Here is an 18,977-nt window from a genome sequence, read left to right as displayed (position 1 = left end):
TGGTGTAGAATATTTTGGCCCCCAGGTTTTTTTTTACAAAAAGGCTTGATGATTAAAATGATAGTCTCTGAGGCATTTTAATGGACTCATGCCATTTTGGATTTCTTTGAAAGCTCAGATGTTCCAGATTGTACCTTAGTACTCCAGTAATCATGTTTATGGTCAGATAATTCATAGGCTCACAGGACTCATGGAATCTAAAATCTAGAAGGGACCTCAGAAGCTGTCAACTCTCATCTTCACCTGAAGAAGACCCCTTTTTACAGGATAATTGGCCATCCACTAATTACTGGATAACTTCCAGTGAAGAGTACTCCTCTGTTTCCAAAGGCACCCTTATCTACTTTTAATAATCTTTAATTATTAGGAAGATTCCTTACATCAAGCTTAAATTTCTTTTTTAAGCAGCTTCCTCTTAGTGTGCTTAGCTCTGTCCTCTGATGCTAGACAGGACAAATCTGATCCCCATTTCACATAGTAGCCCTTAAAATGCTTCTTTATGCCTATTATGTCCACTTCTCTCCTCCCTGTTTCCCCAAATTTTCTCTTCTTTAGGTTAGAAATTCCCACTTCAGTCTATTCTTACATGACATGATCCTGAGGTCTTCCCTATCCTGTTTGATTTCTCTTGGATCCTCATGAACTTATTAATACCCTTGCTAAAATATGTTTCCCCAGCTCTGAACACACTACAGATATGACCTGACCAATTAATTGATCAATAAGCATTTATTTATTAAGCATCTACTATGTGCTAGGCACTATGATAGGTGCTATCTATACCAGAGTCTGATGAGCTCTGGTCCTAGGTATAATTTCTTACTTACTTACTTATATAATTTCTTTCTTACCAGTAAGACCAAAGTTTGCAAGACTTTTCATGGCTACCAAATCATGAGCTTGTAGTTGACCAAATCACCCAGATCTTGTTCAGATGAGCTGCTTTCTACCACTTTTGTCCCCATCTAATCCTTGTAAAGTTAATTTTTGGAACCCAAGTATAAGGCTTTACATTTATCCCTACTAAGTGTCTTGTCATTAGATACAGCCCAACGTTCAAGCTTGCTAAGAACTTTTGGAATTTCACCATCCAGTGAATTAGCCATCCCTTCCAACAGTGTGTTATATGCAGGTTTGATAAGCTATCTTGGATTTTATTCACATTATTTATAGAAATGTGTAGTAGTACCGGGGTGAGGATAGATTTTTGGAGGATATCTACTTATGACTTTCTCACAAGATGAAATTGAATTATCAATGACAACTCCTTGGGTCCAACTATTCAACCATTTCTGAATCCCCTGAATTCATCTTGTCTATATTCCTCTATCTTTTATTCAAGGACAACAAGAGGAATTTTGTCAATTCTTTGCTAAAAATTAGTTCAATTATTTCTACAGGATGCTACTCCTCTACCAGTCTAGTGTCCCTGTCATAAAAAGCAATAATCTTAGTTAGGTATTTTGTGGTCTGGATGAAGCCATGATGGCTCCTTGTGGTCACTGCTTCCTTTTCCAGTTGTTCACTAACCTTCAATGTGTTCCAGAATTTTGCTAAGCTAAGCATGGAATTCAGTGTTATTTGTTTACCTTTGCCAACATTTGTCCTTCCCCACTCATGCTACTCCTCTCCTGTTCTCCAAGAGATTACTGTCAGTGGTTCAGCAATCATACGTACCTTCCAGTTGTTTTTGTAATCTAGTATTTGGGCTGGATAACCTGAACCTCCTCAAAGGCAGTTAGATTTTTCTCTTGAAATCCATTTAGTTATATTGGGTATAGCCACCCTACTTGCTGTTTTTGTTTTGACCTCTTTTGTTCAGGCCAAAGTTCACTCTCCTTGGGGGAAAAAAGAAGGAAAGTGAAGGTTGAACAGATATTCTTTCCTTCCATCATTCTTTATTAGCATTCTATCCACTCCAATCAGTAGACCTATTCCTTCTTTGAGACCTGGTTTTTCCCCATAAGAAAGTTGTTTCTTTTTGTGTCTAAATATTCTCATTCTCAAGAATTTCTCATCCCTTCTGAGTTAACTTCCCTTATAGAATTTTAGTCCATGGGATTCTACCATTCCTTTCTCTGAACTACTTTAATTCTTCTCTCTAAAAGAAAAACAAAAGTAGGATAGATAAAAGACTGTGTCTAACTTCCTTCTATTTCTCTATCACAAATTTTATGATGGATTCTGTCCCTGAATTATTCTCACCATTTCCATCCCAGAAACCAGTTCGCTTTTGTTGATGATAAGTAGATCTATAATAGACTTTATCATTGTTTCCTCCATTCTTTGAAAGATAAAATGATCATCAAGGTAGGTCAAGAAATTATTAGCTGATCTACTTTTGGCAGAGGGATACCTCCATTAGATATCTAGATAATTGTAATCTCTGTCGCTAGCATGCCAATGTGTCTGTGCCAAACTTTGAATTATTTCCCAAATATTTTGTCTATTTCCTTTTCCTGTCCATATAATCTCTAATAGATTTTTTAAAATAAAATTTTATTTTTTACATTATCAGAATTTCTCCTAGTATTTCTCCTCCTCCTAAAAAGTCATCTTGTAAAATAAATATTTTCTAGTCTATTTAAAGGATATTTTATTCTATTTCTGCCTGTGTTGATCATCATTTAAATACTCTTTGCCATAATATCATCCATTCCTTTAAGTCCCTAACCAGTGCTATTCTGTGCACCATCCTGCTTTGTTTTTTTTATTTTGTCTGTTTCTCTTCAATAATTATCAAAAGATTCTGATTTCATGAAGACCATTAGGTCAACTTCTTTATTTTACAGATGAGGAAACTGAGGGATAAGAGATGTTAAATGGTTTATATTTCTAAGGACATGTGGATAGAAATCATAGATCCTAAATTTGAACTCCTTTTTCTCCAAATCTAGTCTTCTTAATAAATGTTGAAGTATCAAATGTGGCAATCATCATATAGCTAACCTAATATAGAATAACACAACAAGAACATCTCTGACATTATCAGGTGAGAAGGTCTCTCATCAGAAAAATTTGGGGTTTTGACCAAAATTTTCCCTTGAACAAAATGTCTTGAGGTACTTGAGGTACACCTGTATCTGAAACTTCATACATACAACTGAAGCTTTGATAGTTTGACATATGTCTCCTTTGTAGAATTCCAGGCCATCCTAAAAATGATGGGCTTCTTCAGAACTGTATTGTCTAAATCTATAATTCACCTTTTGAAATGTTAAAGAATCAAAAATGTGATCTTTGAGATTATTCTCATTTGCATGGTTCAATGGAAAAGGTGCTAGATTTGGAATCCAAGGTGTTGGATTCTACCACTTCTTGTTTCAATCAATCAGTAAACATTTATTAAGCTCCTATTCTGTGCCAGGCACTGACCTAAACACTGGGAATTCAAAAAGAGGCAAAATACAGTCCTTGCCTTCAAGGAGCTTATAATGGGTAAACAACATAAATAAATACATACAAAAGAAGCTGTATGCAGGTTAAATAGGAAACTATTACCAAAGGGTTAAGGCACTAGAATTAAGAGGTGTTGGAAAAGACTTTCAGTAAAAGATGGTATTTTAGTTGCAGCTTAAAGGAAGCCAGAGAAGTCAGTAAGTAAAGTTTATAAGGGAGAATGATCCAAGGATGGAGAACAGCCAGAGAAAATTCCTAGAGCCAAGAGATGTTGAATCTTCTTAGTGGAACAGCCAGGAGTTCAGTGTCACTGTGTCAAAGAGTACATGGTGGGGAGTAATATGTAAGAAGACTGGAAAGGCAGGAGGCTAGGTAATGACGGACTTTGTATGCCAACAAAAGCATTTTATATTGGATCCTAGAAGTGATAGGGAGCCACTGCAGTTTATTGAATACGAGAGTGACTTGGTCTGACCTGTGATTTAGGAAGATCACTTTAGTGACCAAATGAAGATGGACAAAATTGGGAAAAGACTTGAGGCACTCATACCCACCAACAGGCTTTTGTGATAGTTCAAGTGTGAGGTGATGAGGGTCTGCACCAGAGTGGTAACAGTATCCGAGAATAGAAAGGGGCTACAAAGGTGACATTAATAGGACTTGGCAGTAGATTGGCTAGGGATAAGAATGGAGGTATGTGAGAGATAGTGAGGAATCCAGGATTATCTCAGGTTGTGAGCCTGAGGAACTGGGAGGAAAGCATTACCCTCTACAATAATACAGAAGGTGGTAGGAAGGGTTGGTTCAGGGGGAAAGATACTGAGTTCTATTTTGGACATGCTGAGTTTAAGATGTCTACTGGACATCCAGTTCAAAATGTCTGAAAGGTAACTGGAGATGAGAAATTGGAGGTCAGCAGAGAGGTTAGAGCAGAATATGTAGGTTTGAGAATTGAGAATAGAGAAGATGGTAATTAAATCCATGCAAGATAATGAGTCTTGGACCAATCGCTTCATCTCTTTGACCTCAGTTTCCTCATTGGTAAATGAGGATTTTAGACTAGATATTCTGTCAGGTGGTTGCAGCTCTAAACTTATAATCTTGTGATTTTAATAAATGTTGACAGAACCAGGGCCCAGAAAGATGAAGCACTTTGTTTAACATGACCCAGTTAGCTGATGGTGATACCGGGCCCAGAGCAGAGCTTTGGAGTTCAATGGTCTGTCTTCAGACATCTTGGGTATTTCACCTAATTCTATAATCACAGTTAACAGGATAATTCAGACAAAATCCCTGGCCACTTCATTTGAGTCTTTGAAGGCTGAGATTCCAGAAAAAGAAAAGCCAGGCCTCTTTCTGTCTAACTCCCTAACATAGGCTGTCTACACAATTGTTTCTATTATCCCTGCTACTCCTGTGCTTCTCAATTTGCCCATAATACTATATTGCTATGTATATCATTTAGCCAAGCTAAATGGGGAATGTGCGTGGTTGTAATTATTTTTGTAAGCCCCACAAAGAGAAGCCCGGAGGCGTAGGAATGCTCACTGTTTGTACAGGCTAGCTGTTTCAGACAAGGACATCTGAAGTAGATCTTCTGTGTGCTTTCACAGTCGTCCTGCTCACACCACTCCTCTGCTGTGGTCATCTTGATCATAAAGGTAGAAGAGCCATTTTAGTCTCTATTATGCTTATTAAATGAGCATTTCCTATTTTTGTGGAAGATCAGCCTTTTTTGGGGGGGCTTTTCCTATAATTCTATGCTTAATAATTCAATCAAGTTTTAATTAAGCCAAAAATCATTAAAATGAAATACCTGTTTGGACTATATTCTCTTTGTAGGAGAGGCCAGTGCTTCAACCATGTGGGACAATAATGCTTGGACTTACTTCTATGACAATAGTACTGATGGAGAACCTCCATTTCTGATCCAAGACTTCATCCATGCCTTTGAACCAAATGCGAAACTCATAGTCATGTTGAGGGATCCTGTGGAAAGGTTAGTGGTCACTTATGTTCTTTTGTATTTGGGGAGAAAGCAAACCAGTCCAGAAAAACAGTCCTACTACTTCTCATCTCAAACAAATCTGTCTTTCTTGTAATGGAGTTCAACTGTAGGGTTATTATTATTTCTTATGTAAATATTATTCTTGAGATATCCTCACTGTGTCCTAGTTTAAACAAATTGTAAATTGTTTTCTTACACATTGTGAGTATTATTTTTTATTTCAGGTCCCAAATGATTTGAAATGGGGGAATGGGGAAATTCCATAGCTACTATTTGGATTGATTCAGTGTAACTGGAAATAGGGATGGGGAGAAATTTCCAATAGAGATTTGTGAAACTCTCAGATTCAGTGACTCCCCTTTCTCCCACTAATTTGCTTTGCTGCTTTAGACCTAATTGGGTGTATGTGTGTGTGTGTGTGTGTGTGTGTGTGTGTGTGTGCATGTGTGTGTGTGTGCATGTGTGGGGAGAGAGATAGAGAGAAGACAGAAGAGCAGAGAGAAGAAAGAGAAAAGAGGAGAGACAGAGAGAGGGGAAGGGAGAGAAAGAAGATAAAAGAGTAGAGAAGAGAGAGAGGGAGGGAAGGAGGAAGAGAGAGAGAAAAAGAGAGAGAAGAGAGGAGAAAGAGAAAAGAAGAGAAAGAGAGAGAGGGAGGGAGAGAAAGAAGATGAAAGAGCAGAGAGGAGAGACAGAAAAAAAGAGAGAGAGAATATACAATCAGCTCTTTTGCTTTTGTCTCATTTTTCTTTGTACCTAGCACAGCCTGCAGTAAATGTCTGAGAGAATCTGGAGTTACCTAATTTGCTCAGATAAAGACTGAGAGAAAGATGAGGTATCTTTTTCTCCAAGCACCATATACTGCTCTAAACTCTAATGATGACCTTTCCCTAATATGTTATAAGCATTGTCAAGGAGGTAGCGAAGTGGTTGTTCCATCTTGAAATTTGTGATAAAGGAGAGAAAAACTGGGCATAACTGGATACCAAACCTGGGTCTGGGGTTAAAATATTTCAAAAGGTTTAGGGAATGGATAACACCTGAGCTAAAATCCTGTAGGGGCATCAGTGCAAGAGGGATGGGAAAGTTTCAATAGTGAAATTCGGAAAACTCAATGAGAACCAATCCCCTTAAGCTACGGTGGGGGAGAGAGGAAGGTCAAAGGCAGGATGCAGTCATTGCTTGGAACGATGATCAAAGATAACGGGGAGAAATCAGAGGTGCTCAACTCTTATTTCGTTTTGCCTTAAATTTCTTTTCTGTCAAGGGGAGTGATACATACTCCCTGTGCGGCCACTTAAAACCTCAGTGCTCAGGCAGATCTGTAATAATATTTTGTTACTATTCAGGTGTGTCCTACTCTCTGTGATTCCACTTGGGGTTTTCTTGGCAAACATACTGGAGGGGTTGGCCTTTTCCTTTTCTAGCTTAATCTAGTTTCTAGGGAAACTAAGGCAAGCTGGGTTAAGTGATTTGCTCAGGGTCACGCAGTTAAGTAAGTGTCTGAGGCTGTATTTAAACTTAAGATGAATCTTACTGTCTCCAGTCCCAAACACTATCCACTGTACCACCTAGCTGCCCCTGATTAGGCATGAATATTCTCTATATTACATGATAATGCAGCGTTCTCTGTATTATATATGAAGAAACTGAGGCACCAAAGAAGAGAATGCCTTGCCATGCAAAGTCATACTAGTTAGCACTTATATAATGCTTTTTAAGGTTTACAAAGTGCTTTACATGTATCATTTGATCTTCACAACCATTATTATCTCTGTGCAGAAGAGGAAACTGAGGCTGAAAAAACCATGACTTGCCCAGAGTCATATGGTTAGGAGAGTTTGAGTCAAACTCAGTGTTTCCGAACTCAAGAGTCCAGTTCTGTGCCCACCTAGCTGCCTCAACAATACATACACATTTATTAAGTGCCTCCTTTGTGCCAGGTACCATCCCAAGGACTGGGGTTACAGAGACGAAAATGAAGCAGTCCTTACCTTCAAAGACCTTAAATAATAGCAGAAATTAATGTAGCTTGGGAGGTAGTATGGCCAGGTTGTTCCAAGTGACTTGGAGTCAGAGGGACCTGGATTCAAGTTCTGCCCCATACACTAGCTCTTTGGCCTTGGGCAAGTCATTTAAAATCTCTCATCTTTGAAACATGGATAATAACAGGTGTTAGGTAAAGCATTTTGCAAATCCTAAAGAGCTCCATAAATTTGAACAATTTGGAAAGTGCTTTCTTATTAGAACCTTGACAGCCATGTAAGTTAGGTATTGGAAGTATTATTATCCCCATTTTCCAGACGGAGATCCTGAGGCTCAGAGAGGGAGAGAGATCATCTGAATAGTCCACGGATAAACCTTTAGTCAGAGCCAGAGCTGGACTCAAATGGTTTTTCCTCACTTTATTTCTAGCGCTAATCATCCCTAGGCAGTGTTTATGGTGGTTAATCATTTTTGTGCAACATTTGGAGGTGATATATTACTATACTGTCCAATTTCCTAGTCACCCTTGATCTTCTTGAGTCTTTTAACTCTGCTCAATGGGCAGCAGGTGTGGAATTGTTTCTAGCACTGCTAGTAGTTTACGGAAGTGCAAAGGCAGGGATTTGCCCCTTTCTTTAGCAAAGCATGTTAACCTCACTTAAGATAATCTTGTTAAGAAAAACCAGTAGTGCTGTCATTTAGAAGTAATTACGTAACTGGCAGTGTAGAAAGGAAAGACAACAACCAGACTGACCTGGCCTTGACTTCTGAGGTGTTTTCACAGCTGTCCTGCTTCCCTCCCCACGGAACCACTTGCAGCTGAGGTTGGGAAGGATAGGACATTATGTCAGTGGTGCTCTCTTTGCTTATTAAACTTGTAGTCATGTCTGTCAGTTTAGGAGCAGGGGAGAGTGAGAGACAGACAGAGAGACTGAAAAAGAGAGAGGGAGTGAGAGAGGAGGAAAAGATGGGGAGGAGAATGAAATGTGGGGGAGAGGAGAAACAGAAAGAGGGAGGGAGAAAAGAGGGGAAGGAGAGGAGGAGAAGTAAAATGAAGTTTGAGGGAGAGGGAAAATAGAGAGAGAGAAGGGAGAGAGGAGGGGAAGAGGGAAAGAGAAGAGAGATGAGATAGAGACAGAAACAGAGAGACAGAGACAGACACACACACAGAGACAGAGACAGACACACACACACACAGACAGACACAGAGACACGGGGAGACAGAGGGAGAGAATGAATGAAAATTAAAAAATTACAAAAAGAAAAGGTAGACACTCTAGCTTGTGCTCAAATCCCTGGGTACAGGAAGAGAGTCCAGCTTCCCTGAGGATTCCCTTCATTTATTTCCCTCATCCTCTTCTATAAATGGACTTCACCAGCTTAGAGGGGAGAGACTTAGGTCAGTTAGTGTCACAACATCTGCTGTCCCAGTTCAAGCTGCTGAGACAGAAGGTACCCAAACAGGGCAAATGGTAACTTTCAAATGGATTTTGCTAATCTCAAAATTCTTTATAAATAAGCTGTTTAATTTAAATGGCTCCAATTAAATTTTATTGCTCAGCTATTCACACACACACACAAACACACACACAAGCACACAATTTTGTTACTTGCAGAGCCCCAGATGGGCAAAAGTGTTTTGCTTCTCTGGTTCTACATACTTGGAGGAATGTCTTCTCTTTCCTGATTTGCTTACCATGTCACTCTTAGGGAGCATGAGTATTATCACCTCCATTTTCCAAATGTTGTGGAATACTTTTCCTAGGTCCATATGATTAGTAAGTGTCTAAGGTAGGATTTGAACCCAAGCCTCTTAATCCACTCATCTCTTTCCACCATACTATGGTGCTTTTCCTGCAAAGAGGGAATGGTATGGGCTCCATCTGTGGACTGGGTCTGACAGCAGGACCTGGACCCTATACACATATTTCAGCTGTGTGTATGTGTTTGTGTTTGGGTGCATGTGTATATGCTTTCTTTGGAGGTTAAAGTCATTACCAGATATTTCATTGTGTGTTAAAATGTATGAAAATATGTAATAAGGATTTCCTCCTATTGGAACACATAACTCATGGCATTTTTGAAATTACTGGCTCCATTCTTGTCCTAGTTAGATGATAAGATAATAAATATTGTCAGCCTGAGCCCATCTGGATGAAGGAAATGTTTCAAAAGGGCTGGAGCAGAGTTCTCATTTGTATATCTTGTTAATGGACCATTAATGTTCTTCATTTTTCACGTGATGCTCCACTTTTGCAGATCTCTAGGACTGCTCAGGGGCAGTTCCATTTGACTAAACTGTCTTTGACTCCATGCATCTGTACACTCATCTCTTTTCCTTCTACCAAGTGAATTAGAAGTATAGTCTTTCTGGCATTTCTCTGTGTACTCAATCCTATTTGTATATATCTTTAAAATATATATATATATGTATGTATATATATATGCATATATATATATATACACATGCATATTATATATACACACACACACACATTCACACATGTATACATATATAGGTTTATATATATTTATATATACCATGATAAGAGAGGTTAAAAATATAAAATCCAGTAATCAAACCCAATCAAACCTCAGGAAACTTCTCTAATTTGTCATTTAGGCATTCAATTGTGTCCAACTCTTCATGACCCCATGGACCCTTGCATATGCCAGTACTGTCCATAAGGTTTTCTTAGCAAAGATACTGGAGTGGTTTGCCATTTCCTTCTCCACAAACTCTACACTTCTGAAGTGGGTAGATAACCAATCAGTTTTCCAGATGAGGAAACTGAAGCACCATTCAGAAATTTATGACTTTTAAAATTTTTATTTATATTTAGAAAGACAAACTAGCTCATGCCATAAAATGGGTCCATGCTAGAGTCTGTGGCTAAAGCCCCTCTTAAATAAGAAAATCACAAAAAATTTAAAAAAGCATTTCTTGGAAAAATTATTCAATTAATGAAAAGGGAAAAATTCTTCAATTTTAAATAGGGAATGCTTCATTTAATCAGTTTCTTAGATGAAAAAGTACTTTCAAATGGAAGAATCTCACTTTAGCCTCATACCTCTTCATTTGTAATAGAATTGATAAAATGAATTTGCTTCTAATTCAGAAACAATGGTTAAAACCCCCATTAAACATGAAAAATGTTTACAACTTGCTGACCCTTGTAACATAATTGGATTCTTTTTTTTTTTCCATTTAAGAAATATTTGGAGAAGGGTCATGTACTACCATCTGTTAAGGATTTTGTAGTGTCTAAATTTCAGCATAATTCTTCTTGTGATCTTTATTGCCATCACAAAAATGACCACCAAAGGAATGTTTTATTTTTAGGATCGACAATTTTCAGGCATATGGAGACATATGGAAACTCTGTTAAAATCTAGAATTAGATTTTAGAATTAAAAACCTTAAGCCTAGAAATCTGAGTTGTTTTCTTCATCATCTCATAGAATAAAATTTTAATCATCACTAAACTGGCTAAATAATCAATCCCTACATGAAAGTGAAATACAAATGGGACTCTTGATGTAATAAAAACTGTCCCAAGACACACACTCATACAGGAATGGAATGATTTGTGTTAGGAATATGGGAAAGAATACCCATCTCATCTTTATAATTATGCATTCTTCTATGGTCAGGAAGCTTGGGTAGTTAAGATATAGTGTCAATGAAATCCAAGTCCCAGTTTTGAATCCCATAATGAGCTTGTTCTGCTCATTGATCATAGGCTGCCTATGTAACCCTGACTACCTATGTCAAAAATAAGTACCATTTCACAAAAGGTAATGACACATAATACCATTCAGGACTTCACTGCTCTGGGACAAATGGTTCACTGTGCATGTCTTGCTCATGATTTGTTAGCAGCATAATAATTATATTCAAAGGACATCTGATTATTACCACCTTTGAACCTGCTTGCTTGAAAAAAAAAAGGTAAACCTGTGAACTGGTAAAATTAAAGTTCTTATCTGCAAGCCTAGTTTTATGGAACTTCTCAATATGTTTAGGCTTTCCCTGTGATGTATTTGAATAGCAGTTGTCTCACTCAGCATCAAACATTAGATTGTCAGCCCGGAGAATTTTACTCCTGCCAAAGTACTCTGGGCATGCCTGGATCATGGCTACAGCTTGTCTGTGTACTTCCACTTTCTCATCTGTGAAACTAGGATAACAGAATGTGATATAGGTGATGAGAAGCTGCATACAAAGAGAAAGAGATTTATTTTGTGCCTCACACGGTTAACAATTGATGTCATTTTACTATTTGGGGAAAGAGTCTTTATCTTTTCCCCCCGCCCCACACATATTGGGATCTTTATTAGCTTCATCTTCAGATAGCTCATCTTCAGTGTACACCTGGGAGATCATTGTTTATCCTTAGTGCCAACCACCATCTTCCCAGGAAGAGAATATGAATCTGGTCCTTAAAAAGTCATGCATCCTTTTTTCTGTGAAACATTTACATGACTTTGAAAAGAATGCTTATGGATTAATTATAAGTAATCCTTGAAGGGAACTAGAAGGACTTCATGGATAGGTGAGATATGTAGTAGATTAAAAAAAATATTACAGGAATAAAGGCACCCAAAAGTGTCAGGCCTTTCCCCCCTCAGGCATGCTTGGCAGGCAGAGTATAAAGGGTCCCAGAGAGGAACAGGTACAAGGTAGCATTGCTGTTCTGTTAGGGTTTGTTTTCGTATAATCCAACATTATACTTTTGCAAATATTATACTTATTATTATTATTATTAATATATCACTAACACGCTCTTTGCAAATGAAACAGGACTACTTTGATATGGTTAGGATTCTGAGCAAACTCTTTTGCAGTCAAAGGGTTGCCAAGAAGGAAAGGTCCAATATTCAATAATTATGGTCATTGAAGGCATTTAAGGACTAACTGGCTGGGAAGTGGGCACTTATCAGTAGGAGAGAAATAAATGCTTTGAAAATTTACCATTTGTTGGAATGCCAAAAAAATGATGACCAATATGTCTTTTGCTTCTATTTTTCCATAAAGATCTGTTAATGTACCTACCTCCAGACTCCTTCAGAGCCTAATCTGAGTGTCACCTCCTATGCCAGGGCTTTCCTGACAACACCCTCTACCTCTTGAAATAGGCAGCTAGGTGGTGCAGTGGATAGAGTGCTGGGCCTGGAGTTAGGAAGACTCCCTAACTCTAAATAAATAAAATAACAACTAAATGTACAAATAAATAAATAAATAATTGAGCCATGCCTGGGGGCAGCTTTCATGGCTTAAGGGAACACCCTGAAGTTTGGGCACTGCTCATGGCTACTCTCCCTGTAGCCCCTACAGGAGTTCAAATCTGACCTCAGGCACTTACTGGCCAAGTGATTCTGGGAAAGTCACTTAACACTGTTTGCCTCAGTTTCCTCATCTGTAAGGTAATGAAAAGTCATTGCGTTATTTTTACCAAGAAAATCTCAAATGGGGTCATGAAGAGTAGGGCATGAATGAAATGTCTCAACATCAACAACCTCTTGCAATGTTGTGCTGTTACTTTGTATACGTTTGGTATTTCTGTCGAAATTCATGTTGAATCTCATTAATGTATCATATAACCCCCTGGAGGTCAGTGACTGCCTCTTTTCCCTAGCACCTAACACAGTGCCTTTGCATGTAATAAATGTTGCATTGAATAAAGAATTGCCTCATTCAAAGTTATGTTAGGGACCTTCATGTTAGAGATGAAGAAACTGACATTCTGAGAGGGCAAGTGATACGCATGAGCTCACAGTTAATTAATTAGCAGTCAGGTTTTAGGAAGAGGAGTGACATCAATTCGATAAATTCAATAAATATTTATGCCCACTATATGTGGGCTCCTGTGCTAGATACCAGAGCATATATAATGGAAACGAGCACAGATACAGCTTTCTGGCATTTTGCAGCCTAATAAAATTTAACAAATGTTTGTTGAATTTAATTTCAAATAATCTAAGAGGAAGAATACAATATGCAGATAATCCAGTTCAGGTCAATAAGCATTTATTAGGTTCCTGCAAGGTACTGGGGATACCTCCCCCTAAAAACTCCTCAGACTCTTTGTCTTCAATGAGCTTCTATTCTACTGAGGGAATGCAACATATAAGTCAAATGAAGGTGTTGAACTTGACCTATAATGCCTCTTTCAGTCTTATAGGCTATGATTTTAAGGACAGCTCCAGGAAAATTGAGGAGAGAGAGCCCTAGCAACTGAGGGGAACCAGAGGAGGGTTAATAGAGAGAGCAGGTGGTTGAGTTGAAACCTGAAAGAAGAGAAGGATTGTGAGAAGTAGAGAAGAAAAGGGAGTGTGCACTCACTCTAGGCATGAAAGTGACTTAGGGAGGAAGAGTGTTAAAGTCAGGGAATATCTATTAGTACAATTTGACAGGAATGTGAAGTTTTTGAAGAAGTAGAGTATGAAATCAAGCTAGAAAGTTACAAGGCACATTGTTGTAGTGAGTAGCAAATTTCAGAAAGGAAAACTGGAACCACAATAGGATTTTGAATAAGGAAGCGTCATAGCCATGCCTATGAATTTGGAAGATTTTACTGGCAACTGAAAGGGATGAAAATGGATTGGAGAAAGAAGAGGATCAAACTAAGGAAATGAATTGTACAGTAGCCCAGGTAGGAGGAGACATGGGCCTGAACTAGGGTAGTAGTTGTTCCTTGAATAGAGAAAAGGGGACAGATGTAAAAGATGTTATGTGTTAAGTTCCCAAAAATCTCATGCCTGCATGAGATCTTTCTTCCAGGCACAAATGAATGAAGAGGGAGCAAGGATGGTATGCACTCCATTTATTCTCAGCTAGCTCAGAGTATATATAGGCATTCTACTTCCATATATGCAAGAAGTTTGTAAACACTGTGTGCTGAGCTTACGTGCTTGGCTGTTGTTGTTCTTGCTCAAGATAATTGTGAAGGCTGGTTATTGCATAAGCGTGGTCCATCACATAAGTGATGCAAGGACATGTTGTCTCAAGAGATTTCTCCCGAGGGCATCATGACCCTGATAACCCAAGAGTTCCAGACCCGTTACAGTTTTGGAGGTGGGATTTGCATTGCTTAGAAACTGATTAAATATACAGATGTGAACATTGCTCACTGAATAGCTGATGGTACCCTCAACAGAAATATAAACATTTGGATAAAGAGGCAGATTTCATTGAGAGAAGGTGTAGATAATTAGTTCTGTTTTGGTTATCTTTAATTTGAATATAGTACATCCAAGCAAAAAATGTCTAACAGGAACTTGGTGATGGAAGACTCTTTAGTCCTCAAGAAGAAAATGAAGGCTGGATACATTCACTGATTTGGGAGTCATCTGCTTAGAGGTATTTGAATCCATGGGAGCAGATGAGATCACATTGGGGGAGGGTGCGAAGAGAAGAGAAAATGACCTAAGATAGAAGCCTAACAGATAGTTACCTTAAGGGAGAAAGAGATAGGTGATGAATCTAGCATAGAGATAGAAGGGAGAGATGAAGCTAAGAAAAGAGGAAGTGCTGGGGAGAGGAAGTACTTTGTTAGTAACATCGAAAGTTTTGGAGAGGTTAGAGAAGGAAAAATGAGAAAGGCCAATGAATCTAGCAGTTAAGAGATTTTGGCAACCTTAAAGATGGCATTTTAATTGGGGGGTAGTGGCGTTAGAAAGTCAGATCTCAAAGGGTCAAAAAATAATGAATGTGAGAAAATGGAACCAAAACAGTGTGGAATGTTTTTAGAATGTGACAGAAAGGGAGGCAAAATATAGGATTATGATGAGGGAATGGCAGACTCAAGTGAAGACTTTAGGGAAAGGGTAGGCCTGAATACGGCTGTAGCTTCAGAGAAAGAATCAAAATATCTGAGAGGAAAGAGAATGAGAACACCTTCAGAGGCAGGAGTAAAATTGAAAGTGACTAAAGATACAGTGGGGATTTGAGATATGGAATAGGAAAGATAAGGGAGCTCAAGATGGATTGTCTCAATTTTCTCAGTAAAATAGGCTACAAGGTCTTCTGCTTTGGAGGATAGGAGAAGAATTTGGGGCCTGACAAAAGAAAGTTTGGAATAGCCACTGATAGGAATGAAATAGAGAGAATTAATCAAGTAGAAGTAAAAGTTCTTTTCTGTACAATAGTAAGGGTTCAGTTGATATAGAATGACATGAATTTCCCTTAGACCCAGTTAGCATGGTGATGCGATATGCTCTGAGAAAGTCTGAGGCATGCTTGAGGATTGGCAGCACATTAACAGTACAAGGATGAGGAGACAGAATTCAGGTTGGAGAAGGAAATATAATTGAACTGCCTAACTATGAGGACAAGACTGAAGAGCGGGAAGTGGTTCCACAGCAGAATGATAGATTGAGAGCGAAAGAGGTGGAAGGAGATTCATAGAGAATCAGCATCATTGGGTGAAATCTCGAAAGGATTTCAAAGGCCACCTAGCCCGACCCCTTGATTTGACATATAGGAAGCAGACTCAGAGAGAGGAAATACCTTATCCAAGATCACACAAGTAGTATCAGAGCCTAGATTATGGGTTTTGATAAGAATGGATATATTTATGAGGAGTGAGGCAGGATTAGAGAATGAGTTCAAAGAGGAAAAATTTTAGAATTCAGAAGTCATAGAGGAAGCATAATTATGGGTGATGATAAAATCCAAGACATACCTCTCCTAAGAGTGATGCTATGGTCCATGGGAATTAATCAACTACAGTGCCAAGGTATTTGAGGAGATACCAACATTAGAATATCAACAATAGAAGGTCAGGAGGTTGTGTTGGAGAGAGTGTGTGAGCCAGGTACTCAGCCCTCTGAGAAGTGATCTGGAGGTCAGTAGATCAGACCAACAGGGATCTATAACACCAGTGATTATAAGAACTAATGAAAACAAGGCACATGAGCCAACATGGGAGGTAAATAAAGGGGTATGAGGACAGAGGGGGGAAAGGATCGCTTGAAATAGTCTAAAGATTATTTCCATCATTTGCCAATCCAGGAAAGTTTCATGTCCAGCTTAGTTTATATCTGTGTTTTTGAGAAATGTCTATTTCCTGTGACTTAATGTCATGGAATTTAGTGTCACGAGGGACCTTAGAGATCATATAGCCCAGAAAGACAAAGACTAGAGACCTCAGACTTGCTCAAAGTAACACAGAGCTGAGATTTAAATCTAGGTGTTCTAACTCCAAATACACTTCTTTTTTGACTTGATCATTCTGTAAGATGGAGGTTCCAATTTTCTCTCTCCTATGCCCCCACCCCTCTTCTCTAAAACAAAGGAACAATGATCTGGCTGCCCAATAACAGGTCTTTCTTTCTGCACATCAAACTAATAAGAGGAGAATCATAGGTAAGGCTGGCCTATACCCTGCAGAATATGTAACCCTACAGAATACATAATATTATATGTTCTCTCAATCTTGGGCCAAAGCTACCAGGAACCCTACATGGGTTCTGAGTAGGGGACAGCATGTATAAACTGTCTACTTTGACAAGACCACAGCAAATAGCTTTCCCAGACTCCTCCTCAAACTTCTTAAGATTTATGTGTATTTTATAGAAATCTGCTTATAGTGGGGAAAACCAAATTGAATCATTGTTATTGTTAGGGTTAACAAAACTATCCATCTGCATATTAGTCACAGAATGACCAGGAATAGAAACTCCCAGAAATCTGCATATCTGAAATTACTGAAAGTAAAGACTCGACATCAATACAGAGTTTTCTTCGGCTTCATAGACCCGAATAGTATTCTTTGGTGACAAACTAGCATTTTGAGGGTTATCCAGGTGTTACGAAGTAGCACTGAAGATCATTCCAGAGACTTCCTCAAAATTGGGGTTTAGCCAGTATCTGTCATTTCACATGACTTCTCATGCCTTCCATATTTGTGAATTTGGGAAGAAGGGAGTGAAAGAAAGAGAAAATAAGGATGTTTTAAGATTAATTTAGCAGCAACTAAATGTCTATTATGGTAAACATCTTATTGTTACAGATGGGCATCTTGCAGATGTCAGAAAGTTGACAGATTATTTTTCATTTGTGTACTGGTGAAGTGTGTATGAGAGGCAGTGTTATGAGAAGGGACCTTCAGAGTCAGCAAGACCTGTGTTCAAATCCTGTCTCTGACATATGGGTAGTGTGTACAGGGCCCTAATCCATACATAAGGATCAATGCAGGCTGCATATTGGCTTAGTTTTAAAATGTAGTTCTATTTATGTTTTATTGTATTTTTATTTAATTTGTTAAATATTTCCCAATTACATTTTAATCTGCTTCAGGCCACATTTGGTAGGGTTGTGGCTCATGGGCTATGTGTCTGACATCTCTGCTTCAGGTAACTTTAAATGGTATACACATATGCATTTGCATGTGCATATACACATACATATGTGTATATATGCGTATATATAGTATATATGTGTGTGTATGTATGTACATATATAAGTTCCAGAGAAGGTACTGCTCTGCATCAGTAAAGGGAGTTTCCTCATATGTAAATCAGGTGTGGTCTCTTTCCTGATCCCTAAGTGAAAAATAAGAGGGGGAAAAAAACTATGTTTTCATTTTAAAAAATATGAGACATTCAAAAATGTAGAGACAACAATCCTGTTGTATCCTCCTTTGAGGAATTTTGATCTTTGTTGAAGTAGAACGATGCCTCAGGTAATAATTAAAGAAAAAAACATTATCTACTAAATGGCTAATAATAAGGCAACCATATCTAGTTGTCTTAAATAACTATTTCATTACATGAAAATGAGTATAAGTGCTTTAAGAACTATTCAGAAAAGAAGGGGAATAATTGTGGCCCAGGGTCAGTCAGAGATTAATACCATTTTTTCCTTGCCATTCCAAAGCATTCTCAAGGTATTACATTTATGTTTAATCAAAAATCTTTTTTTCTGGAAATATGATTAATTAAGTTGCCTATGGATGGATCTCCAGTAGCTTAGGCTCTGTTTTCTTTATCCTTTGGAGTTTAACCTCAAACATGAGCTGGCTACGTTGGAAGTATTGGGGTGGGAGGAAAACTAGAATACTGCTACTCCTGGATAATCTCTATCACTTCTCAAATTTCACTTTGGAAAAGAAGGATATTGTTGGATTTTCTTCCCTAGTTTACCTGTGTGGCCATGGGCAAGCCACTTTATCCCTCAAGTCTCAGTTTCCTCATCTGTAAAATGGGGAACTTGATCTTTTTCAGCTCTAAATCGGATGATTCCCATGGTCTTTGGTAGTTTATGTAAACTGCTTTGTCACCGTGTCATATAAATGTTAATTGTTATAATCATAAAGTTCTAGAAATGTTATAGTGATTTATGGGACATCACTGTTCATTAGCACCAAGTTATCTGTTATGTCAAACTCAGAAATAATGTTTCATGGATCCCCATTCCAGGGGAGGGGAGGGACGCAGCAACATCTGAAATAATTAAAATCCATTCAGACAGGATTAAGGGCATACTCCAAAGTAGAACCTTCTTAATACGTTTTTATGGATATTTGTTGTCTATGGAGCAGCTTCTGTACAGTGTATGGGAGAGTGCTGGACCTAGAGTTAG

The 18,977-nt window shown here is 38.3% G+C and overlaps 1 protein-coding gene across 4 annotated transcripts in view; it reads left to right on the top strand.

Annotated features, from left to right (window-relative positions):
- The window catches only part of CHST15 (carbohydrate sulfotransferase 15), a 123,102-nt gene that overhangs the window by 77,786 nt on the left and 26,339 nt on the right, over nucleotides 1-18,977 (top strand). For all 4 annotated transcript variants that reach the window (XM_072624909.1, XM_072624902.1, XM_072624896.1 and 1 more), the window contains exon 5: nucleotides 5,242-5,398. In XM_072624909.1, coding sequence (XP_072481010.1) covers nucleotides 5,242-5,398 — 157 coding nt within the window. The remainder of the gene's footprint in view (nucleotides 1-5,241; nucleotides 5,399-18,977) is intronic.

This window comes from Notamacropus eugenii, chromosome 1 (genome assembly GCF_028372415.1).
Source record: "Notamacropus eugenii isolate mMacEug1 chromosome 1, mMacEug1.pri_v2, whole genome shotgun sequence".
NCBI classification, from domain to species: Eukaryota; Metazoa; Chordata; class Mammalia; order Diprotodontia; family Macropodidae; genus Notamacropus; species Notamacropus eugenii.
Note: the sequence above shows the minus strand (reverse complement) of the source record. Positions and strands in the feature narration are given on the sequence as shown.